General features: G+C 41.0%; 2 protein-coding genes across 2 annotated transcripts; one reads left to right on the top strand and one right to left on the bottom strand.

Moving 5' to 3' along the window:
* The first annotated feature begins 66 nt into the window (after window positions 1-66).
* Window positions 67-8,631, top strand: si:ch211-165g14.1 (uncharacterized). Its single transcript, XM_058654653.1, has 6 exons — window positions 67-446; window positions 1,148-3,078; window positions 3,308-3,401; window positions 4,311-4,360; window positions 6,962-7,030; window positions 7,598-8,631. The coding sequence occupies exons 2-5, from the start codon at window positions 1,150-1,152 to the stop codon at window positions 7,001-7,003; spliced, it is 2,115 nt and encodes a 704-aa protein (XP_058510636.1). The 5' UTR covers window positions 67-446; window positions 1,148-1,149; the 3' UTR covers window positions 7,004-7,030; window positions 7,598-8,631.
* A 1,802-nt stretch (window positions 8,632-10,433) lies between these two features.
* On the bottom strand, window positions 10,434-17,554 carry unm_sa1261 (un-named sa1261). The gene is made up of 4 exons (XM_058652549.1): window positions 17,361-17,554; window positions 14,014-14,242; window positions 12,824-13,026; window positions 10,434-12,745 (listed from the first exon to the last, which is right to left on the bottom strand). The coding sequence occupies exons 2-4, from the start codon at window positions 14,183-14,185 to the stop codon at window positions 11,924-11,926; spliced, it is 1,197 nt and encodes a 398-aa protein (XP_058508532.1). The 5' UTR covers window positions 14,186-14,242; window positions 17,361-17,554; the 3' UTR covers window positions 10,434-11,923.
* Window positions 17,555-26,451: the final 8,897 nt, after the last annotated feature.

A 26,451-nucleotide genomic window follows, 5' to 3' on the forward strand; every position in this document is an offset into this window, starting at 1 on the left:
AAAAGAAGCGGTGCTTTTATTTTGAAGGCGCGTGTTTCTTTTCCGGTGTCGTCCATGTTGTTTCCGTGTGACTTGACAGTGCACAGGAAGAAGGTCTTTCTGTCCATGATGACAACTTTAAAACGGCAGCACGCGCTGAAGCTCGCGACACGTTTTGCGTCAATTTAACGCGGTTTTCCTCTCAATTTTTTTGTTGTTGACGTCGAATGTCGTTTCCGTCTGGAATTAGCTTAGCCACACTGAGGCTAGCTGCTAGCCAGCTAGCATGAGCGCGGGCCATCGCGGTCTTTGTTTACATCCAGTCATGATGACGATGATGATGATGATGATGATGATAAGGTGGTGATGGTGTGTTAGCTAACCCCGCTATCAGCGCTGTTTCAGCGGGACAGTGACAGCCTCCGCCCCGGGGATCGAACACCCACCTCGCTGCTGGCATCGTAGCCGTAAGTCCACAACACACCACAACAACCTACCTTACCTTAAAATTACACTTGTCCAAAATTGGTATTGTTTTTAAATGTTGTTACACGTTTATTGCATTATTTTCCGGGGCCTACCTGTTCGAATACCTGACCTAATCGCCAACCCTTGACCGTTAATACTTATTATTACTGATCAGTTAATCCAGACATTAAACTTACATTTAGATACTGTGATATAAAGAGGACTTAAGAGGAAAAAATTAAAAACCAACTTTGATTGGACGGTTATTCCACAAGTTTACAGAGCTGCAACCAACAATTATCATAAACACTTAATTGAGAACATTAATGTTTCTCAAATACCATTATTTCTTTCTTACATGGAGAAAACAAACCAGGAAATATTCACATTGAAGAAGCTGAAACAACTATTATTTGAATAAAAAACCACTCACTAGTTGTTTTTTAATGCACTACAAAGTAGTGTTGCCTCACAGCAGAAGGTCTCCTGTTCAAATCCCAGTTTAATCGAGGGCCTTCCTGTGAGGAGTTTGCATGTTCTTGTTACCACAGAATTGGACGCTCTAATGTGAGAGTGAGTGGTTGTTGCGATGGACTGGCGACGTGTCCTGTGTGCAGATATAACAGAGTATAATTTAAGATTGGTCACAGTAAAGCTAATGTCTGTGTTGCAGTGACGGAAGTGTCCTCTTGTGTTGCAGTGATGGAAGTGTCCTCACAGGATCCATCCCTCGTGGCCATGGACCTGTCAAAGAGCTACAAACCCCTGACCCGCAGCCACACTGAAGCCATGGACCTGGTGAAGAAGCCGGAGTGGTACCATCGCCGTCCAGCAGGCTGCAGCGCGGACATCACAGTGTCCTCGTTTCGATCCAGAGCCTCGTCGTCCTCTTTTAACTCTCTCTCATCGGCACCAGCTCCCGCCGCCGTCCACTGCAGAGACATGGACCAGGTCCCTGAGGCTTTGACCGGCTACATGAACTCGTCAATTGCTCCGGGTCTGGATTTATACCATGACGGAGTTCACGGCAACCTGTGGCATCCGGGTTTCTACGGTCCTGACCGGAGTGTCGGCCCCGCTCCTGAAAGCAGCGGCGCGGAGGAGAGCGACAGCGGCTCTGATGTCATTTTCCTTGTTTCCTCTGCGAAGGAGCCGCTCTTATGTAGCTCCTTCATCCAGGACAGTGTGAGACACATCGTGGAGCCTCTGTCGCCGGCTGTGTCTTCGCTGGGGGGAGGGCGAGACTGCTGTCACCTTCCTCAGCCTCTGAGCTCCCCCAGTGCCGACAGCTCGTATTCAGACGACTCGTCGGACAGCTCAGTGGACATCCCTGTTCATCACACCAGGCCCGTCGTCCTCCTGTCGGACCTCGGCCCTGTTTATGGCAACCGCGTCCAATCTCTCAATGTTTCCAGCGACGACAGCGACGTCATTGAAGTCTCCGTCACTAACTGCAAGAAAAGAAGCCGCAGCTTTTCTCACAAGAAAACTGTCCCTTGTAAAAAGAGTGACATGAGCGACACATCGCCTCAGAGTGGACGAGAAAAAGCTCCAGCTAAAAAAGTGCGGCGTAGCACCAGAATCAGAAAACCTATGTCCGAGACACCGCAGTTTTCCTGCGCGGCGTCCCGGTACAGTCTGAGGAGACAGGCCAAAAATGACGCAGTGGGAATTTACAATGAAAGCTGCGATTCTGATGATATGATGGATTACACGGCAAGGTTGTCCAACCCAGAGGTTGATGAGTCCCTCTCACCACCAAACGAGTCACAGAGAGCGAGCAGCAGCTCACACGAGTCAGATGTGGACGTTCTGACGGAGAGGACGTCACCACCACCTCGCGGGAAACCTACGAGCCCGGCTAAGAAGCCGCTCACAACAACAAAAAGGTTAAGAGGAACCAAACAGAAACAGCAGAACCTCAAGGCGTCACCAGCAAACAAAAAAAACACCACGAGGCGGAAGAAAAAAAGACGAACTTGCTCCGGACCATCTTCTCTGTTTCCTCCCAGAGAGCCAGAAATCAAGCTGAGATATGCGAAACTTAAAGCGGAGAAAAAAGCCAAGAAATCGGACGCTTTCTGTCCCTTTGTCCACGTGGAGCAAAGGACGTGCACTGTGGTCAACTTCGAGGAGGAGGAGGCAACTGTGCGGAGCAGCCAAGGAGCACGGACACAGATTGGTGTTAAGTCTCTGCCCGGGTCTTTACCCAAGACGTCCTGTTTCCGGCTGAGTCGGCTCCGCTCAGAGAGCAGGAGCCAGGGGGCGCTCTACTGCAGCCTGTGCGGTCAGATGGCCAACTTGAAGGGTCTCGGGGACCTTCATGGCCCATACTGTCGCAGCAGCTCACGTTTGGACGTCCAGAGCTGCAGGACTGAGCAGAAGGAGGAAGACTGCTCGCGCAAACTCGCTGATTCAGTCAATTCCCCAGACATTAGTTACAATAGTCGCGCATGCTCTCCTGCGGTCAAGTGTTCACAAGGCGGCGACAGCAGCGCACTGCCAAAGATCCGTCTTCAGGAGGACGAGTGCTGGATTCACGAAGACTGCGGCATCTGGTCCACCGGCGTCTTCCTTGTCAGAGGGAAGCTGTACGGCTTAGAGGAGGCGGCACGACTGGCACAGGAAACAGTGAGTGACACATGTTTTTATCCCCGTGTTTTCATGATAGGTAAACAGTTAAATTAAATCTTAAACTTAAATAAAAAAAGTTCTGCAAATTTGTTTGGGGACCTCAAAAACAATCTTCCCCGACCCATCTGTGGGTCCCGACCCAGACATTGGGAACCCCCTGCTTTTTAGACCCGACAACGTTTAAACAAAATCCGATTTGTTTGTATTTCTGTGTGTTTCTGTTCAGGTTTGTTCAGCGTGTCAACAAACAGGTGCAATTATGGGCTGTTTCCAGAAGGGCTGTTCCAGATACTATCACTACATATGTGCCATTCACTCAGGTAGAGTATTCATCCATTCATTCAGTCATTTAAATCTCTAATCAAGCAGACCTTCATGACAAGATCTTTGTCCGACTTCATCGCGAACATCCCCCTGTGTCCCCCCTGCGGGTATCTCAGCATCTCAGTGAATAATATCTACGTCACATGTTCACGTCTTTATCTCACTGTTAGACAAACTTTACCAACGTGTGAAGTGAAGTTTGTGAACCACTCACTCTCCCACACCAAAGCCCATAGAGAAAATCAGTGATTTTAACATGACACACACACACACACACAGAAGTTGTTCATCCACTGCTGCCTCCATCACTACGTTCAAATGTCTTATTCTGTTACTTCACGCTTGAAATCCTTTGTTCTGATTTACTTCAGTGACACAAAGTGACCACATGAGGCAGCAGTCGACAGCAGCTCTTGTGTCCCCGTGAGCTAAAATCACTCATTTTCTCTATGGGGTTTGGTGTGGGAGAGTGAGTGGTTTACGAACTTCACTCTGCTGTTGGTAAAGTTTGTCTAACAGTGAGATAAAGACCATGTTCTTAAGATATCGCAGACTTAAACTGACAGAGAGTGTTTTGTTAAGTGGCTGAAAATCAGTTTTTCCTCCGCTGGCAGTCACTGAGAATGAGCCTCAGTGTTCTAAATACTCTATATTTAGAATTTTAATGATACTTTTATGATGTAAATATTTGGCCTGTTTGCACAATTGTTGCATCAGATCATTAAGAATCTGAATTTATTTTGAAATCTGGATTAAATACAGGCATGAAACGTGAACACGTTCTTTTCTGCTATCACATGTTTTTCTTTAATAACTTGGTTTTGACTTGTGAAGAAAATGTTTAAAGTTATGGATGTTTGAAGGACTGCTTTTCTTATGTGTGTGTGTGTGTGTGTGTGTCTCAGGCTGTGCCCTCAATGAGGAGAACTTCTCCATGCGATGTACAGAGCACAAGGTAAACACATGAAAAGTCTTAAAGGGGACATATTATGCAAAATCAACTTTTTAACCATTTCAATACTTATATTTGGGAATCTGGAGGCCCTACCAGTCGCCAAAGTGTGGAAAAAGAATACTCAGTCATGTTTTCGTGGTCCCCTTTAGTGTAAGTATAGGCGATAAAACACTCCATGTTGAATTCCCTGCACTTATGACGTCAGCATGAGCATTTCACCTCGAATGTTACCACCCACCAGTAAGTTTACTTCGAGAGCTCCACCTTAGCTTCACCCTGCGAGAGTGCAGGCGAGGGAGGAAGAGCGGTATTATGTCAACGCGGAGGGACAAGTGTGCTGTTGGTGGCTGCACAGTGGAGCACAGTGTTTTACACAAACTTCCAGCCTCAGAGGATTTTATATATGAAGCTAATGTTCCGGATAAAGTCAGCGAACGTATTTCACTGACGTACAAACACACACATTTTGTAGAAAAGGTCAAATGGAGCTCATAACTGACCATTCTGACACGTCCTAATTAAAAATATGTGTTCTGTACGTCCTCCATGACCGGAGCACAGACTCAGTCTGATACAGTCACATACAGCGGCCGTTTATGCCGCTCGCCACTGGCGATCAGCGGTAGCGATCAGCGGTGCTGCACTCTCTGTGCAGCGGTGCTGCACTCTCTGTGAAAATCAGTTTAAAAGACAGCACCGCTGATCGACCGGCGGTGAGCTGCCTAAACTGGCGCTGTATGTGTGAGTGCCATCACAGGAACAGACCTCCGACACATGGATACTTAGGGACAGCACAGCTGATCGCCAGCGGCGAGCGGCGAGCGGCGAGCTGCCTAAACTGATCGCCAGCTCCGGAGCATACAGTCACCGGTCTGATACAGCGCCAGTTTATTCAGCTCACCGCGCGCTGCTGGCGATCAGCGGCGGCGATCAGCTGTGCTGTCCCTAAGTGTATTTAACTGATTTACAGTTCGGCACTGTTCGGCTCGATCCTTATGTAGGACGTCTCTTCCTGTGACGGCACTCTCGCTGTTTTCTGCGCATGCTGCCATGTTGATATTGTCAGAGAACTAGTGGAGGGAGGGGGAGAGGAATAGCAGCTGAGCGAGTGAGCGCTGTAAAGAGGACAAATCAGAAACCCCCTGGAAGAAGTGGGTGTGTGTTTGCCTGTGTCTCATTTGCATATAAAGGGACCATGCACGAAAACCGAGCGTTCTGAAAGGGGCGGGTTTAGCAGGGTTATTGAAATGCTATTGTGCTTCATCCTTATGGTATTTTGACCAAAGCATGTCACTGACATGTTCATTAGGACACCAGGGAACTATTTTAATGGGGGAATACATGATACAAAGGCCTGTAAAAGCCTGGTGTCTGTCTGTGTGATGAGCTTCATGGCCTCTGGGGGGCACCAGAGCACCTGTTGTTAATGTTAAATCTCACCTTCCTTCATGTGGGTTTTAAAGCCAGTGGTTTTCACACTAAACTCTGTTGAATCTGTTTTTATTAATGTTATTCATGTATAAAAATCCAGATGTCACCTCTAAAGGTCTGATTGTTCCGCTGAGTCATGTGACCCACACCACAGAGACGGCAGATATGACGATATATCGGGAGCAGAGGTTGCGCTAGACTTTTTCGTTGTCTGTCATTTTGACTGACAGGGTCATAAAAATCATGTCATCACGCGACCCCTGATCGGGAGTGCTTCGACCGATAACTGATACCGATATATATCTACGATTTGTCCTTGACTGAGATCATTTAGTCTCTTTGGTCGTGAATTTAACGTAATATTTTTCATACTCACGTTGCAGCAGATGTAGACACATAATCTTTATTGTGCAAATTTTAAAATCCGTATAAAATAACTGCTGTAGAGGGCGCAGCATAGAAGTCAAGGAGGTGGCAGCTTATTCAGGTCATATCAAAGGATCTTAACATGTATGCCGATATCTGTTAATACATTCATTTAAAGTTAATATCAGACGATGCCGATAATACTGTGCTTCAGATTGATAAAATACATTGATTTTATAAAGACAAAGAGAGAGCAAAGTTAAAGCTCCCGCCGCCTTTCCACCAGGTGGCACTAGGACCTTGACTCGAAATTCGCCACAGTTCCGATTGTTGCTGTGGCCACGCCCCTTTTGTATCTGCGAAACCTTTTCATAAGTTTCCATCTTTGATGCGTCTCATACAAATTGACACTATTTTTTTTACGTTGCTAAGATTAACATGCTCAGCCGAGCTCGTTCATTTACAAAAAATGGGAAAAAATTCAAAATGCCCCACTTCCTGTTGTGTTGAGGTCATGGTCCCAATGGACTTTTTTGTTCAGCTTGGGCTGAGACATGTTTCCACCAAGTTTCGTGGAATTTGGTACAACTTAGTTTTGTCATGTTTTACCTACTGAGCCACTTTACATCAGTTTAACGTATTTCCCTTATTTTACTGTATTTATTGTGATTTGCTTGCAAATTTCCATCCGGTTTGTTCACAACTGGAACTTATCAGGCCCAACCTCCTCTGTTCTTCACTAAGAATTAAAAACAGTTTATTTATTTCCAGCTGTTTGTTTGTTTGTTTGTTTGCGTTCAACAGAACAAAGCGTTCACCAGTATCACCCGACGACGCAGGAGATGACGCAGAAGAAACACGGAGGCTCTGGAGGTTTGTGATAGTTTCCATTTTCTCACTTTATCTCACTGTTGTGGTGGAAACTCTCCCACACCAAAGTCCACAGAGAAAATCAGTGATTTTAGCTGCAGGGACACAGGAGCTGCTGGTCTACTGCTGCCTCGTGTGGTCACTTTGTGTCACTGAAGTAAATCAAAACAAAGGATTTCAAACACTGAAGTGACAAAATAAGACATTTGAACTTAATGATGGAGGCAACAGGCAACAACTTCTGTGTGTGTGTGTGTGTGATGTTAAAATCACTGATTTTCTCTGTGGGCTTTGGTGTGGGAGAGTGAGTGGTTTACGAACTTCAGTTTCCTGTTGGTAAAGTTTGTCTCACAGTGAGATGAAGGTGTGAACATGTTCTGAAGACATTTTAAACTTTAGCATGTGAGTCTTTAAGTGTTTACAGCACAAAAAAACAAAACAGGAACTATCACTTTAAGAATCACTGCTCTACTGTGTTTTATTATTATTATTATTATTATTATTATTATGTGTGTCAACACATGAAGTAAAGAATCAAAATAATAATTTGGATTCTTTTCTTTTTTTCAGATCTCCTCAGGGTGTGAAGGCGTCACCTCTGCTGTTTACTAACACTGTGTGTGTGTGTGTGTGCATGTGAGCGTGCGTGCGTGTGTGTGTGTGTGTGTGTGTGTGTACAAATGTCTTTGAGGACCAAAAAAAAAACAAACTTATACCACCACAAGTGAGGAGGTTTTTGTGAAAGTGAGGACAGTGGGATTACTTCATGGCAAGTTCAGGGATTTTCAAAATAAAATATTGTTGTATTACGTTTTTTTAGCTTGAAAGTAAAATGCATTCATGTTATTTCTGGTATTAGTAGTTCTTCTTCTCAGACAAATACACGTTTAAAATCCCTTCCTCATCCGGCTTTCAAAATAAGAGCCATTAACTTTGGCACGTAGGAGTCGTTATTCTTACAAAACAAAATATACATTTTCATATCTTTTTTTTATTTGTAATTTGAGTCAAAGTAGTTTTTGGTAGTTTTTAGGGTTTGGGTTAGGTTTAGATTAGGGATTAGGGAGTGGATTATGTCTGGGTGTCCTCACTAAGAATGCTGTACGAGTGTGTGTGTGTGTGTATTTATTCTTAAAAATCAACACCTGGATTAGCCACGTCACAAACACAGTTTATTATTTGACCATGATAATAATAATCTAAGAGATTAACTTAATTCCTACTGTTTTTGTACGACTTTTCTATAATTGTTGGTTCTTCAGGCGTCACATGATGAGGTCACATGACGAGGACCATTTACTTTGATCAAGAAGCAGGAACAGCTGTCGTTTGCTACTCTGCACTTTATTAATATGATTTTATTTATGTCTGAATTGTTCTTTATCATACAGTTATTTAAGTTTAATATAAAGCTGCACTAAGTAGGATTTATATATATATATATAAATATTAGTGTGAGCTTTATTGATTCATCTCATGACAGACACTAAATGTTTAAAAAAGAAAAGAGATTTTAATCCAGATTTTAGTTTTATGCCTGCACTTTGTATCTGAGTAAATAAAAAAACAAGATGATTGTTATTTAATAATAAAAAAAATTATCATTAAAATCTTTTTTCTCTTCGAAGTTTTTTTTTAATGAAAATGTGTTTTTAATCCACATTATGTGTAATTTCTGATACTAGGTGTCTCTCTCTAAATCAATCTTCCGTGTTTTTCTACACTTTTAGCAGAGGCGGTGAAAAGACGACGTCTTTCAAAGAACCAATGACTCAATGTTAGACGCTTTCTCTCTCCCACTTTTTGGTAACAAAAAAAAAAGCCAATTATTTTTCCTCATTTTGCGATCAAAAAAAAAAAAAAAGCATCAGCTTCCCAAATAAAATTGGGATCATTTTCCTTTTTACCCCTCTCTCACTGTTTTGGAAAAAGCAAACAAAAATCCTCCACGGGGGGGGTGCTGTGCCCATCTCAGCTGACATACCCACACGGGGAGAACATGCAAACTCCTTGCAGAAAGGCCCTTGTTCCAACTGGGGCTTGAACCTGGGTCTTCTTGCTGCAAAGGCAAGAGCGCTAACCACTACACCAACCGTGCAGCCCAGTCATGCAGATAATATTTAAAAAAAAAAAAATTGGCTTACCCCCAAAGATTTTTTTTCCTTTTTTCTCTCTGGAAAAGGGTGATTTTTTTTAAATGAAACGCCTGATGCTCGACTCCAGGGGTGTTCCTTTTTTTTTTTGTAAAACTGATTTGCCACCACTATTTTTCTCTAAAGTGTGCGTTCTGACGAGCAAAGGTTTTTCTACGATGAAAGTTTGGAAAGTCGCACAATGTCGTTTAAGAACAAAGTTCAATTTTTTTTTTAAAAATGACGAGAGATGGAAAAATCACTGATAGAGACGTGATGAAGACGTGATGAAGGTGTGGTGAAGACATGATGGGAAAGACATTCATCTGCAGATGGACTGAGCTGGTTTTTTTCACACAGTGAAGGTAAATTCCCTTATTTCAATCTTTTCTTGTCCTTGTTCTACCTGTGATGTTTTGTCTTTCACCTTCATTTATCTTCCAGTGAGTTCACTGAGACAGAACTACGTGACCAACTTAAAGCAAACCTTGATTTAAAAGCATAAATCAATCTGTATAAAAGTCGATTTATTGACTTATAATAACGTCTATTTTGATCACAGATGTCGGCGCAGACAACGAGTCCACCTCCATTTCTGCTTCATTTCATTTTTAATGAACTCAGAAATTGGTTTGCGGGCTCCCAATGTTCTGCTGGAACAAGAACAAACATTTCCTGTAATGTTGATGACATTTTAAAAAAAGGAGAGAGATTTTCAACTTTTTACAAACACAAAAACACTGTTTTATTGAGGGCACACATTTTACTATACTTAATTTAATGTGTGATCAATATTTCTGGTCAATAATTATGACTTTTCGATCATATTATCCATGAGAATGAAAACACAGGAGAGCTAATGTGACACAATAGGATTATTTATCCTATGCTAATTAATATTAATAAATGTTTAGTTTAAGAGTAAAACATTAAAAATGTTAATTTGTACAAAGAGGCAACATGCTTATGTGTATAGGCTAATTTGGGGAACCATAAGTGATGCTATATTAGCATCTGATTCAACTCTATAAGCTAAATATCGAGTTCAAGCTGTTAGCTTAACATTACCTGACTCAAAACTCACGTATATACGTGTATGTATATACATATACATATACATATACATATATATGTATATATATACAGTATAATTTTATACATTTTAAGTATGACAAGAAGAGACAATTAGCTTTTTTTTACAAGATGGTAATGTTCGTTAGCTAGTAGCTCCCATATTACCCTTAGATAAGCTAGCTGTCAAAAAGAAGAGTCCATTTAAAAACAAAACCCAAACAGTTTATTTAAACAAAATGTGACCACAGTAATATTCATGCAATACTTGGGGAAACAAATCTGAAGCATTTTGATCCTGAAATTAGCTTTTTAATGTGTTCCAGAACGTAGGTGGAGGTCGAAATTGACTAATTTAACAGGAAAACAACCCGGACAAAAGATTCTAAGATGGCTGCCATTCACGTCAATAATAAAAACTTTATTGTTTCACATTAAATCACTCAAACACAAAGTACTGTTCAATTTTTGTGGGTGTAAATGTTGCTATGTTGTTTGTGTGAGGAAAAATACCATGTGCTTTTGCTAGCCCAAGATATATCCTTGTTTTTCTGTGTTTTTTACCCTGTTTTCTCAACTGTTACGCAATCTACTCGGAGGGGACATCGCTCCCAGTTCCGATGTAAAAGGAATGTGTTGTTGTACAGCGAAAATACTGTAATGTTACTGTAAAATGTTAGCTTAACATTCAAACTTTATCTACTCAAAATTCATTTATTTACATATTTAATTTAATTTCCAGGATCATGCCATTTAAAAACAAATACAACAAATTTATCACTAATCAGGAATTCTTTAATGAACCATGCAAGTTTGTAACTTGTGATTTTACAGGACTTTCCTCAGTTTTGTTCATTAATGGCTCTTAGTTTAAAGGAGGAATGTTTAAACAAAATAAGACACAATAACACATCTACTGTTGAATACGAGGTGTTTGTATTGTTGTTTGCTACTGCACAGTGGGTTCAGGCATCACAGGTAAACATGAAATACACATTTTAGGAAGGGAAAATAAAATCATTCAGACAACAGTGACGACGACAACAACATGAGGGAGAATATTAATAAATTAAATATAAATTGCAGTTTTCAGAGAGAAGACTTCAGGTGTCCAAGGCCACTCGAGAACAAATCATAAATAAGTGCATCCGACATAAATAAATCATTTAAATCCAAAAGAAAAAGAAGAAAACACACTTTCTCAGACACACACTTCACATCATCTACCAAACGTCAAAGTGTTGCACGACAATTAACACAACACGATCACAGATTCTATCTGTACTGATTATTTCAAACATCTGAAGAATATTAGGACGGCAACAACTGAGCGATTAATAATCGTCAACTAATTTGACAATTAATTAATTATCGTGATCTTTCACTTCATTGTTTATGAAAATAATCGCGAGTTGCAGCCTTAGAACATATTGCTGTTTTGTTTTTGTTGGTCTTGAACTCTTTCAGCAGCGTAAGCAGAGGCGACACGCAGGGAGCGACAGTGAGCGATTGTCTCACAGGTCATTTCCTCGGTGTTTGATGAAGAAAGAAATGGTTCAGTCCGCGGTGAGGCTAAATTGTACGTCCCGACCCACCAAGCATGTGTCACCACACCTTCCTCCCTCTTTCTTCAAACGGGGAGAAATCAGCTCACACCTGAGCAGGTAAACCGGTCACACAGCACTCGCAGCATCTACACACAGATCTCGATGGGTGTGGCCACCAGGATGCGCCCTCTTTCGTTGTTTTCTCTGTTGGCCCGATCGTAGTCGCCGGTGGAGGACGGTGAGCTGTTGCTGGACGTGGAGGAGTAGTGGGTGTCCATCATGATGCTTCCCTTGGAGGCCACGCAGGCTGGAGACAGGCTCTGCTGCTTCAGTCTGTCCACTAACACCTTTTCTTCAGACGAAGACGAGCTGATGTCCAGAGGAGGAGCGCTGCTCATAAAACCTTCACTGCTGCTGCTGCTGTTCCCGTTCTCCGTGTCCAACATCCAGCACTGGTTGATGTAGCTGAAGACTTCTTTGGCGGAGCACCGTCGCTCCTGCTCGATGGAGAGGAGCCTGCGAAACATCTGAAGACAATCAGCAGTGAAGCGGCGCCACTGTGACGGCACTGTAGCCGTCCGGCGACGCTGCCATCGGACAAACTCCTCGTAGAAGCTGTCGTTGGGCATGGCCTTCTCCCAGGGGAAGTTTCCTGTCAGCATGCAGAAGAGCAGGACACCAAAAGCCCACACGTCCGTGCTGTGGTCCACGCAGAAACTGTCCTGTCGCGAATTATCACACAACTCGGGCGCCGTGTACGGGATTGTGCCAGTCACGCGCCTCACCGGAGAGCCCGTGCAGCGAGTCATGCCAAAGTCCGACAGCTTGACCTTTCTGCACTCCACGTCAAAGATGAGGATGTTCTCGGGCTTGATGTCCCTGTGGACCAGTTTCTTACACTGCAGGTAATCCAGAGCCATTGCCACCTGGTGGACACAGCGCTTTGCCACTGTCTCCGGGAGTCCCACCTGAACGAAGAGAGCACAAATTAGGACATGGACTCAGGACTAGGAAATGGTAATGCAACGAGTCTCATCACGTCTCACCTGAGGAGGGATGATGTCGAACAGATCTCCAGCGAGCGCGTACTCCTCAGCGAAGACGTAGTGCTCGTGCGTCTCGATGGCGATGCCGTACATGTTGATGATGAACGGGCAGGGCGACAGGTAAAGGGAGATGCTGTACTCTCTCAGGAAGCTCTTCAGTTTGGTGGTCTTCTTCTTCAGAAACTTAAGGGCCATTTTTGTGCCTGGAAAAACAAGCACACGTTAGAAAAACGCCAATCTCATTCTCGTAATTTCAGGTTTGGGTGCCGGACAGCTCAGCTGGCGGAGCGAGACCAAGTCCACGGGCCGGCTGCTGTGGTCCTCTGCTTGAGCAGCCTGTGGCTGAGAGGAGAGGAAATGTGCTTGTAACTGGAATGTTGCCTGAAGTGCCGCTGAGCTAAGTGAGTGTGTAAATATAAGAAATGTGAACCTACAACATTTTACACTATAACCAGGGTTCCCGCAGTGTGGTTGACGTCAGATTCAAGGACTTTCCAGAACCAATTCCATCAAATTCATGTACAGAATGTGCTGTCACAGCTTAAGATTGGAACGGCTTTAGCCATGATGGTGTCCACTTTTACTGATTTGGACCAGTGATTGTCCTTGGGATCTTGGTCAAAGTCAGTCTTTGTCATTTGTCTTTGGTGAGACAGATATCTTGTAATTTTTATTTGCCAGACATCCCGTCATCATTTACTCGCTCATTGTTCTGCATCATTACTCGGAGAGTAATGACGTGTCTCCACGTTTGTCCTGCGTAAGCCTAGTCTACATACATCAACCATTGCAGGGCATGAAACAGTAGGTGGCGTCGTAACAGACAAGGGAGACATTTTACCTAAATATCAACTTAACTTCTTTCTCGCACAAAATTCAAGCACTTTCAAGGACCCATGTCAAGGACCCGTGGGAACCCTGCGCAATAGTTTGCTTCAAACCCGCTTTGTTTCAACAGATGCCTGATCGGACAAAGCAGTGGCAGTGGAAGCTTACTTTGCAATCAGGGAAAGCGTGACCTACTCTCTGGTAGGTGACGGCCACCGTAGTTCCCTGATGCACTTGGGAACAGGAGGGGTGACCAAATAGATGTCACTAATTCTTACACTTTAGACCTTTAATGGTGTGTTTATTTTCCAATTGTGCAACAACAAATACCAGTTTAATGAAGACCACTGTTTGGTTGTTACCTCTGATTTTATGGACGACCAAGTCCACCTTCCCATAGGTTCCTTTCCCCAGTTCCCGGACGACCTCAAAGTATTTGTTGACGTCCAGTTTCTCCAGGTTCTGCGCAGCAATCAGCTGCAGCTCCTCCAGGATGTCGATGGAGGCGCAGGAGCCATTGGTCGAGGAGTTCATTCTTGTGGAGGTCTGCAGGGGGATAAGTGGGCTGATCTGGTCTGGAGGCGGATGTTCCTGGAGCAGGAGGAGCAGGAAGGAAATCAGGGTTCAAGATGTGGAACAGAACCCACCCACAACACAAACACACACACACACACACACACAGAAAATGAATGGTTATCACCATCACGGGGAAACGAGAAAAGCTTTGAGCCCAGGCCAAATGATCGGTTATGTAACCTCTGATTTATTCTTCTAAGACCTCAGTCTCCATTTTTTAGTTTCTGTGATTTTTCAGCTTCTAAAATGTGAACATGTTCTAGTTTCTGTGATTTTTCAGCTTTTTAAATGAATATTTTCTAGTTTCTGTGATTTTCCAGCTTCTTAAAAGTGAATATTTTCCAGCTTCTTAAATGTGAATATTTTCTAGTTTCTTAATTTTTCTTTTTTTTTTTTTACATGTTTTGATGCCTTTCTGCAGTATTACAGTTAATGTGACGTCTTTGCCAAGTTTACAACATGATTTCTTTGTGGTTGAGGTCAAGGAATAAAGTCATCGATTGTTTGTTGCTGAAATAATTAACTTGTACTTTGAGACAGATTTATTGGTACTTCTTATATTAAATCTGTGCAATAAAGCATTGTGCTTTTAACCCAGTGAGATTGAATATATTCGAAAGACAGCATCTCTGGATAAAAAAAAACAACAAAAAAACTGCATCTGCTGCTGATGAAAGTGGGACAAGCAGGTAAAGACGATGAGTCAGCAGGACCCACACAGGCCGTTTGTCTGTCAGTGGTCCACTCAGCGACACTGTGACAAGGTCAATAAAACACAAGTGGATGAGACAGTGTGTGTGTGTGCGTGGGTCTGTAATGAGATTTTTCCTAATTAAAATTCGACCTGTTTTATCAAACATCAGCATTTTAATCCTGTTTGATCTGAAGCTTCACACAGTGAGGTGTCAAAACATCATAGTTTAGTACGTCGTCCAAAAAGTCATAGTTTAGTACGTCGTCCAAAATTTGACAAAAAAGTCATAGTTTAGTATGTCGTCCAAAATGTGACAAAAAAGTCATAGTTTAGTACGTCGTCCAAAATTTGACAAAAAAGTCATAGTTTAGTATGTCGTCCAAAATTTGACAAAAAAGTCATTGTTAGTATGTCGTCCAAAATGAGACAAAAAAGTCATAGTTTAGTATGTCATACAAATTGTCATAGTTTACTATGTCGTCCAAAATGTGACAAAAAAGTCATAGTTTAGTACGCCGTCCAAAATGAGACAAAAAAGTCATAGTTTAGTACGCCGTCCAAAAAGTCACAGTTTACTATGTCGTCAAATAAAGACAAAAAAGTCATAGTTTAGTACGCCATCCAAAAAGTCATAGTTGAGTATGTCGTCCAAAATTTGACAAAAAAGTCATTGTTAGTATGTCGTCCAAAATTTGACAAAAAAGTCATAGTTTAGTATTTCGTCCAAAATGAGACAAAAAGTCACACTTTAGTATGTTGTCCAAAACTGCACCAAAAAGTCATAGTTTAGTATGTCATCCAAAATTTGACAAGAAAGTCATAGTTTAGTACGTCGTCCAAAATGAGACAAAAAAGTCATAGTTTAGTACGTCGTCCAAAATGAGACAAAAAAGTCATAGTTTAGTACGTCGTCCAAAATGAGACAAAAAAGTCATAGTTTAGTACGCCGTCCAAAAAGTCACAGTTTACTATGTCGTCCAAAAAAGACAAAAAAGTCATAGTTTAGTACGCCATCCAAAAAGTCATAGTTGAGTATGTCGTCCAAAATTTGACAAAAAAGTCATTGTTAGTATGTTGTCCAAAATTTGACAAAAAAGTCATAGTTTAGTATTTCGTCCAAAATGAGACAAAAAGTCACACTTTAGTATGTTGTCCAAAACTGCACCAAAAAGTCATAGTTTAGTATGTCATCCAAAATTTGACAAGAAAGTCATAGTTTAGTAAAAGGTAAGGGTTATATATATATATATACAGTATATATATATACACATTATGTATAGATTTACACTGTTCATCCAATCAAAGAGTCTGGGGATGAAAAAAAGACAAAGACAGCGCTCATTAAGAGACACTTGTCCCTGCAGCTCCCTGAGCTCCTGCTCCCCGGAGGAGCCTCGAGGTCCCGCCTCATGGACGAGGACAAGACTCCAGACTGCGAGTTTGGGAAGAAGCTGATCAACATTTTCTGAACCAATGAATCAATGATGAAAACATGAACGGCTTCACACTTTGACTGTGTAAGCTTTTATTTTGAAGACTTCTGCTGCTGCTGCTGCTGCTGATGATGATGATGTTGCTGCTCTCAGACATCGTCAGTAAATCAATGGCAGAATAATTACAGCAGAGGATGTAGGTCAGGTTATTCCTTCTACTGTCTCACTTATGGATGCATTTTTAAAACCATATAATCATGTGATTAATAAATAATTGTCTTCAGCAGAGACAACACACACCTGAAGAAACATGACAAAAGTGCTGAGTTATCATCTGACTGTTGATTGTGCATTAAGTCGAGAAACAGTCGCCTGTGCAAGAGTAAAAACATCAGCAGCACGAGAAATCAAAGTCGAGCAGGAGAAACACAGGGTTCTCAAAGTGCGGCTCAGGACCCACGTTAGTTTTATGTTTTAAATAACAAACGTAAAATGTATTCATTTATAAAAACATCACTTATTTTATATGTATATGTATGTGTATATATATATATACACACATATATGTATATATGTGTATATATACATATTTATTGAGCCATGTCACAATTATACATATACATGTATGTGCGTATATATATATACGCACACACATATATGTGTGTATGTGTTACATACACATTACATTTACAGATTGACAATAAAAAAATCAGATCACTGATGACACACACACACACACACACACACGTGCAGCTGGGACACAATAGCCTCTCACAGCAGCGTCATTGTTCTGGTCAGTGTTTGTGTCACAACTTTGGTTTATAATTTATTTATGATTTATTTATAATTTTCACTGTTTTCATGTCTGTGGGGATTGAAGGTGATTGACAGCTGGTTTTTAATCCACAGCACGTGGAATCTGATGTAAACATTTAAATCATTAAATAATCAGCTGATTCTCTTTGTTTTTTTGTTTTGTTTTTTTAAATAATGCAGATGATCTTACCTTTCACAATAACATTTCAATCCATCCACAAACACCGGACTCTTCCGCTCGTACAGGAAAACCACGCAGATCCTTCAGCTGTTGACGATATTTGATGATATTTGTTTGTATTGTTGTTGTTGAACCTCCGCAGACACCGGAGCTGCTCCGTGCTCTCAGCCGCTGATCCCTCACTATGTATCGGCCTCTGAGCAGCAGCTTCTCTCGGAGATGCTCTCTATTGTCTGCGCACTGAGAGCGAGGCCCCGCCTACCGCCGCGCCCCGTCCAATCAGAGCGCAGAGCGCGGTGTTCAGGTTCCGTCGGTATTTTACAAAACAAACACATTATATTCTCATTCTTTCTGTCTTTCTTTCTTTCTTTCTTTCTTTCTTTCTTTCTTTCTTTCTACCTAATATGTATATGTATGTAACTAACATATGTATATATACATATATATACATATGTATATGTATATACATACATATATATATATATATATATATATATATATATATACATAGGGCATTATTTCCAGGTCATTTCACATGTTTTTCAATAAATTATATTAAGGTCGCTTAATATATTACATTATGATTAAATCTGATCCTGTTAGGAATTATATTGTGATTTGGGTCACGATTGTTCGTAGTTAGTCGAATCCGTATTTCAGACGGTGGACTCATGAGAACGTCATTGAACGCAGCACGAGGGAAAATCAAAGCACAGCATGTCCCCGCTGAAATGGAGCAGGGATTTCAAGCTGCACATTCAAATCCATGCTTTTTTGCAAATGTGCAGCACAAGTTGACATTAATTAATTCATCCATTCATCTTCTACTGCTGTATCCTACACATGTGGATTGTGGGGGCCCTATGTCCGCTGACATAGGTAGAAACATAGGGGTCACTCCCTGGACAGATCGCCAGTCCATCTCAGGGACATAGAGACTGAATACCCAAATCAGCATGTTTTTGGACTGTGAGAGGAAACAGAAGAACCTGGAGAAAAGCCACGCACACACGGGCAGAACATGCAAACTCCATGCAGAAAGACGACATTAATTCACTTCAATTCAATTCAGTTCAAATGAAAAAGTCAAGGGACTCATGGAGCAGTTTTAAAAAAGTTTAAAAACACATGAAGACATTTTGTAGTTCTACTTCTCCTTGTTCTTCTTTTTCTTCCTGCTCTTCAGAAAATCAAAGATTCTGATGCGCAGTGACCTCCTGTGCTCAGGTTCCAGCTGTAGAGCCTCTAAAAGTGTGAGATACTTGCCCTTTGTCTTCTGCTTCTTCTTGGTCTTGGTCGTCCTCTGGAGAGCCTGCCTGCCGGCCCTCTTCTCAGCGTCGAGCTGGAGGACCAGCTGCAGGTGGCTGGAGGCCAGCCGCCGCAGGTTCTGAAGGACCGCGTCCTGCTCCCTCTCCTTCATGATGTAAGCCTTGCTTTGCTTGTAAACCTTGTCGGCGAGTATGGCGCTGTGTTCCTGCAGATGCTGCCTGGAGTCTCTCTCCGTGTGGAGACCGATGGACAGATGGAGGTTTTCTGAGACCAGGTCGTTCACCTCTGACTTCAGGGCCTTTGCTTCTTGGTGGAGATTGTCCACCTCGGTCCTCAGATGTTGGATCAGCTGCTGAGTCTTTTGCTCTGTATCAGTGTGAGACTTTCTTTCTGACTCCAGTTGCTGCTGCAGGAGGTCTTTCTCTTCCACAACCAGGTTCAGCTCCTGAAGCAGGTCCTCCAAAACTGTTGCGATCTGACCAGAGTGGTTTGACAGAGACTCTGTCGTCGTCCCTGTAGCCACACTGACATTAGAGTCAGCAGAGACCCCTGCTTCTTGAAGGTGACCATTTAACTCCATGCCCTCGACAGAAGTCCTGTTTCCGGCGTCTGGATCCTGGCGTTGCTGGAGCTGTTTCTTGGAGGCAAACAATGTGAATCCTTTGAAAGGCATTACCGTCACTGTCGGTGCCCTTTGTTCTTCTTATTTGGTATTTATGGAAGTTATGTGATTCTTCTTCTCTCCCTTGACCTGCGGCGCTGAATGATGATGTCACAGCAGGTAAGGCTTTGATCTTCCAGTTTCCAGTTCTTTCTGTCAAAACTCCAGTTTTAATGCTGCTTGTTAGACAGGTCTTTATATTTATATTTATATGAGAATCGGCGATTCTAACCTTATCGCTATTGGCAACAACAACAAGGAGTGATCACACAACATAAAAAAAATAAATATAAAATAATTTTAAAAAACACTTAAAAACAAAATTACACAAAAGGTAAATAAACAATTTAAAGTGGAGAACAAAATCCGTCTGTGTTAGAAAACAAAATGGATCACTTCCTGTGTGCAGCGCGGGAATGTCACCACGCTGATGACTGCACATCTCTGAGCCTGGTTCTGTCAGAGATTTCTTCCTGTAAAGATGGAGTTTTTTCTCTCCACTGATGCCTATTGTTTGCTCATTGTGTGAACTGTTGGGGTTCTCTGCTCTCCTTGATGTTGTCTATGTACAGTGCCTTGAGATAATGTATCTTATGATTTGGCGCTATACAAATAAAATTGAATTTAATTGAATTGAATTGAATAACCTATCTACCAACCAACTACCACCCAACTACCAACCAATTACAAACCAACTACAACCAACTACCATCTATCAACCAACTACCAACTACTAGACAACTACCAACCAATTACAAACCAACTACAACCAACTACAAACCAACTACCAACCAATTACAAACCAACTACAACCAATTACAAACCAACTACCACCCAACTACCAACCAACTACCAGCCATAAAAAAACAACCAATAACCAACTACCAATCTACCAACCAACTACCAACCGATTACAAACCAACTATACAACCTACTACCAACAAATACCAACTACCAACCAACTACCAGCCATCTACCAACCAATTACAAACCAACTACAACCAACTACCACCCAACTACCAACCAATTACAAACCAACTACAACCAACTACCACCCAACTAAAAAAACAACCAATAACCAACTACCTATCTACCAACCAACTACCACCCAACTACCAACCAATTACAAACCAACTACAACCAACTACCACCAAACTACCAACCAATTACAAACCAACTACAACCAACTACCACCCAACTACCAGCCAACTAAAAAAAACAACTAATAACAACTACCTACCTACTACTAGCCAACTACCTATCTACCACCCAACTACCAACCAATTACAAACCATCTACAATCAACTACCTTTCTTCCTATCTACCAACCAACTACCTACCTACTAACCAATTACCAACCAACTACCAACCAAATAACAACCAGCCACTTAATCGTAAACCTTGTGTAAACTTGTCCGTCTGAATCGTTGCTGGAGGACACAGTGGAGACGTTACAGTGGTTTTCCTGTGAGACGTTAGCGAGCAGATCATTAGCTGACTGTTGGCTCATTATCATTAAAACACGTCCAGCTGCATTTGTTGATCGAGTCTCCTCAGGGCAGGAATAATGAGCTCCCAGGGCTGGAGATAGAGAGAGAGAGAGAAGCTGTGGCTGCGTCTCTTTAAAACAAAGAAGTGCACGTCTGCCAAACACACTGAATTTTAATTCAAGGTCAATATGAGACTTTGCAACAAGAAATGAATGAATGAATGAATGAATGAATGAACAGTCACTTCATCACATCAGACTCTGCAAAGACTCAGATTAATTTAGAAGAACCTTAAAAACAAGTGAAAAGCATAAAAAGCTGACATTTGGCTTGGTGCTTAAAGGTATAGTTCAGGTTTTTGACAGATGACACAGTAAAGATGCCAAATAGGAACACAAAGAAGACTTAAATAAAATGTACACCTGCTTAAATCTATTATATGTTAAGAATAGGAACAGATTTGCTGTTTTGTCTCAGTGTAAGAGAGACCTTTTCAACTGGAAATGAGAGTTTGGGTTGCTTTGTAAAGCACTCACTCTCCCACGCCAAAGTCCACAGAGACATTCAGTGATTTTAACATCACAGTACAAAGGAGTTGTTGATCTACTGCTGCCTCTATCAATAACTTCAAATGTCTTATTTTGTCACTTTGGAGTTTGAAATCCTTTGTTCAGATTTACATCAGTGACATAAAGTGACCACACGAGGCAGCAGAGGACCAGCAGCTCCTGTGTCCCTATGAGCTAAAATCACTGATTTTCTTTATGGAGTTTGGTGCGAGAGAGTGAGTGCTTTATAAACTATAGTTTCCTCTTAGAAAATGTTGTCGCACAGTAAAATGAAGCAGTGAACATATTTTCAAGCATGGTTCCTGGAGCAGGAAGTGAACACAGGTCAGTCAGTGCAGGCGTGTGATGTGTTTCAGCAGTGATGATGATCCCTCAGAGATCTGTGGCTCACATTTATCCTCACTTGCACTCACCTAGTTTAACACACACACACACACACACACACACACAAATAAAAACACAGTGAACAGCTGGGACTCCTTCAATCAAGGTCAGAACAGCAATCTCCCAGAATGCCAAGCATCGCCCTGAACACCCGCTGGGCCGACAGCCAATGTTTTTAATCTCATCAGGAGTGGGACTGAGGAGAGTCTGTTACTGCGTGGACTGTCGGAGCAAACACACTCAGTGTGAGAGTGGACGAGTGGCCGCTGACGGTGAAACATCACCGGGGTTAAATCATTACATCAGTCGCAGCACTGTGGAGGCTGCTGCTCCTGCTGCTGCTGCTGCTGCTCCTGCTGCTGCTATTGCTGCTGGTGGTGGTGGTGGTGCTGTTGCTGCTGCTGCTGGTGGTGGTGGTGGTGGTGCTGTTGCTGCTGCTGCTGCAGTCAAAATCCAGTCAAAGTCACACCAAGATGTGAACATATGAAGATTCTTCCAACTCAGTTCTAAACTAAGCAACCAACCAAACAAACAAACAACCAACCAACCAACCAACCAACAACGCACCAAACCAACTTAGTAGAAAATAATGAAATAATTGTCCCTGGATGTGAACATGTTTGCAGCTTTGCAGCCTCGTTTTTCTCCCTCATTTTCTCCAGTTGAGAAATGTTGCCTTTTGTCCATGTTTCACCACAGCTGCACGCTCAGAGCATGAATCCACATTTATATTTATACGGCCAGAGGATTCTGGGTAAGCTGTCCGTTTGTCTTTCTTGTTAATGAGGATGTTCTGGTCAAGAGACAGAGACAGAGAGATGAAAGTAAAACACTCGCTCCAAAGCATTGTTGTCAAGGAAGAAAAAGAAAGAGAGTGTTTTATTTTCCTTCTGGACACCGTGTTCTGTCTGCCACGTGTGTGTGTGTGTGTGTGTGTGTCTGTGTGTGTGTGTGTGGGCGACTGCTGTCTCCACACAGCAGGTTATTATTTTGTGTCCATGTCTTTGTTTTGTTCATTCTAAGTTAACATTGTTAACGTTGTTAACGTTGTCATTTTGTACCAACTCTACGTCTCTTTATCGTCACTCCTGTTACGTTGTTGTAATTTTCTGTCTCCATGGTTATTCTGTGGGGGTTTTTTGTCAGAAAATAAATGCATTAAACACACACTGTTTTATTTAACATATATGCATATATGTATATGTCTATGTGATATATGTGTGTGTGTGTATATATATATGTATGCATTTATACATATATATATGCCCAATGACATCAGGCAAATCAAATGTTTATATGTAAATATTTATATAAAAAGAAAAATAATTGTAGTTAAATGTGTCATTTACAGGTTACAAATATATTTTATGTTTTACTATAAAGGTATTTTATTTAAAGAATAAATAAAAACTGCATCTAATCCTAAATCAGCCTCTTACTGACACCTAGTGGACAAACCCTTACCTCCATCACAGATGTTTCTTTTTATTTTTTACTGTTAAGGAATAATAAAAACTTGTATTGTTTTCTTTTATTTTGTGTCTTTTTTAATAAAAGCATCATATGCTCACCTCCTACTCGCATGCTTTCATTCTTCAGCTGTTACAGTGACCCTCAGCCGTTACCATGGCAACCAGTCAACACCGTTCATTTACCTCCAGGCTGCGAAGGACACAAAATTCACTTTAAAAATCAGAGAAAGAAAGAGAAGAACAGTGTGAGAAGTGAGTGAAATATAACTTTGTCTCTTCTAGTTAGAATTCATTTAATTCACTTCATAAACTGTATTTATAGCTATATTTCTTTTATATATTCTTAACTATTTGCAGTGTTTTTAATGATAAACTGAACAAAATAATCACTTTAATCACTCTAATATATCTGTTACCGAGGATCAAATATCAAACAAAGTGTAAATATTATTTTATCTGAACCAATAAATGTTGAGTTTATTATTCTCATGTATTTAATGTGTTCACATTTGGTTTCGATCAAATCCAAACACTGGAAAACAAAAAGCCTATAATGTGTGTGTGGTGACAGCGCCATCTGCTGGACACACAATAACAACGAGCATGTGCATTTATGCAAACTCACACCCATAAAGGTTTAAGACATACATGAACGGACATGAAGATAAAACAATGAATGAATGAATGTAATAATGAAGTAATATAATGACATCATTTTAAACAATTTCCATTGACCCTTTAAATAATAAAAAAAAGTCTTTAATATCAGTCTGTTTTTTAAAATCCTATCAGTCACTGAAACAGAAAAAAATTCCAATTCTTTAGTTGTTTTTTAAATCCAGCAGATGGCGCTGTCACCACACACATTATCGGCTGATGTCAGGATACAGTGTCCCTTTAAAGGTAGTTAGGAAGGTAGGTAGGTAGAAGGTAGGGTAGGTAGGGTAAGTAGACAGACAGATAGACAGACGGACAGACAGATGGATGATGGGTGGAGCCTCGACCATCAGATCTGCTCCTGTGCTTCTTCATTTCAAAATGACTGTGAAACATGATCTGCTTGTTGTGGGAGCATTCATTTTAATTTTACATGAGACTTGAATCAAAAACAGGAGATTTATTTATCATCGTGTTTTCTTTCAGAAACAAAGGAAATTTATTTCTCACTTGAGTTCAAAGTGTTTTATTTAAGAAGTTTGAATTTGATCTTCAAAGACACAAACTGCATCAACCGTCTTCATTTCTATTCTTCACACGTGTGTGAGTGCAGTACAGACACACATGTTAATACCTTAAAACCTTTGTGTTTAGAAGTAGACCATCAAATTAAAATGGCCACACTTTTCAGATAAATAAAAACATTAGGGTCTCTTTATGTTATTGTGTTGTTGTTGTAATTTCACTTTGTCATTTTTCAACTCCTTATGAGGATTTTGTCTTTTGGGCGAAGTGTGTTGTGTCCCTTTTTGTGTCTTTGTGTAGTTTTGTGGTAATGATTTCATCTTGTTTCCTGTCTTTATTGTTTCAGACGAGCAGGAAGGATGAACCTTCGTGAAACATCTCGTCTATTGTTTCTTGATGTCACTCTGTTGCTGTGATGTGGTTTAACTGCTGTTTAACAGGATTCATCACTCAACTCTCCAGCACACATGTAACTTAACTATTGCAGTAATAAAAACAGAAAATAAAAAAGTTACTAGTTAACAGTTTATCTTTCGCTAACAGCTCTTAGGTTAAAGCATGAGCTACTAGTTAACAGTTTATCTTTAGCTAACAGCTCTGAGGCTAAAGCATAAGTTACTAGTTAACAGTTTATCTTTAGCTAACAGTTGTTAGGCCAAAGAATGAGTTACTAGTTAACAGTTTATCTTTCGCTAACAGCTCTTAGGCTAAAGCATAAGTTACTAGTTAACAGTTTATCTTTAGCTAACAGTTGTTAGGCCAAAGAATGAGTTACTAGTTAACAGTTTATCTTTCGCTAACAGCTCTTAGGCTAAAGCATAAGTTACTAGTTAACAGTTTGTCTTTAGCTAACAGCTCTTAGGTTAAAGCATGAGCTACTAGTTAACAGTTTATCTTTAGCTAACAGCTCTTAGGTTAAAGCATGAGCTACTAGTTAACAGTTTATCTTTAGCTAACAGCTCTGAGGCTAAAGCATAAGTTACTACTTAACAGTTTATCTTTAACTAACAGTTGTTAGGCCAAAGAATGAGTTACTAGTTAACAGTTTATCTTTCGCTAACAGCTCTTAGGCTAAAGCGTAAGTTCCTAGTTAACAGTTTGTCTTTAGCTAACAGCTCTTAGGTTAAAGCATGAGCTACTAGTTAACAGTTTATCTTTCGCTAACAGCTCTGAGGCTAAAGCATAAGTTACTAGTTAACAGTTTGTCTTTAGCTAACAGTTGTTAGGCCAAAGAATGAGTTACTAGTTAATAGTTTATCTTTCGCTAACAGCTCTGAGGCTAAAGCATAAGTTACTAGTTAACAGTTTATCTTTCGCTAACAGCTCTTAGGCTAAAGCATAAGTTACTAGTTAACAGTTTGTCTTTAGCTAACAGCTCTTAGGTTAAAGCATGAGCTACTAGTTAACAGTTTATCTTTAGCTAACAGCTCTTAGGTTAAAGCATGAGCTACTAGTTAACAGTTTATCTTTAGCTAACAGTTGTTAGGCCAAAGCATGAGTTACTAGTTAACAGTTTATCTTTCGCTAACAGCTCTTAGGCTAAAGCATAAGTTACTAGTTAACAGTTTGTCTTTAGCTAACAGCTCTTAGGTTAAAGCATGAGCTACTAGTTAACAGTTTATCTTTCGCTAACAGCTCTTAGGTTAAAGCATGAGCTACTACTTAACAGTTTATCTTTAGCTAACAGCTCTGAGGCTAAAGCATAAGTTACTAGTTAACAGTTTGTCTTTAGCTAACAGTTGTTAGGCCAAAGCATGAGTTACTAGTTAACAGTTTGTCTTTAGCTAACAGCCTCCTCCCCCCCTCCTCCCTGTTTTTACCTCCTTATAAGTTTGTCCAGATGTTGATTTTTAATAACTTAACTTTTTGCATAAGTTACTAGTTAACAGTATATAGTTAGCCAACAGCTCAAACAATCATCAGCCAACGCTAACAGCAAATGACTGGAATTATGAGGACATTTGTCCTGTGTGAAGACATTTTGAGGTTCATTTCGAAAAAAACTCATTCTAGTTTGTTTGTTGTTTGTTATTTAAATGTTGAACAAACTCAGTTTAACAAAAACTTTAACCT

This window comes from Solea solea, chromosome 16 (assembly GCF_958295425.1).
Source record: "Solea solea chromosome 16, fSolSol10.1, whole genome shotgun sequence".
In the NCBI taxonomy this organism is placed as follows: domain Eukaryota; kingdom Metazoa; phylum Chordata; class Actinopteri; order Pleuronectiformes; family Soleidae; genus Solea; species Solea solea.

Excerpts from the sequence above, each read along its gene's own strand:
- unm_sa1261 (XM_058652549.1), bottom strand. The coding sequence starts at position 14,185 with ATGAACTCCTCGACCAATGGCTCCTGCGCCTCCATCGACATCCTGGAG. Across the intron at positions 13,027-14,013 it reads GGTCGTCCATAAAATCAGAG|GCACAAAAATGGCCCTTAAG; the intron begins GTAACAACCAAA and ends TTGTTTTTCCAG. Across the intron at positions 12,746-12,823 it reads TCGACATCATCCCTCCTCAG|GTGGGACTCCCGGAGACAGT; the intron begins GTGAGACGTGAT and ends CTCTTCGTTCAG.
- si:ch211-165g14.1 (XM_058654653.1), top strand. The coding sequence starts at position 1,150 with ATGGAAGTGTCCTCACAGGATCCATCCCTCGTGGCCATGGACCTGTCA. Across the intron at positions 3,402-4,310 it reads CATATGTGCCATTCACTCAG|GCTGTGCCCTCAATGAGGAG; the intron begins GTAGAGTATTCA and ends TGTGTGTCTCAG. Across the intron at positions 4,361-6,961 it reads TGCGATGTACAGAGCACAAG|AACAAAGCGTTCACCAGTAT; the intron begins GTAAACACATGA and ends TGCGTTCAACAG.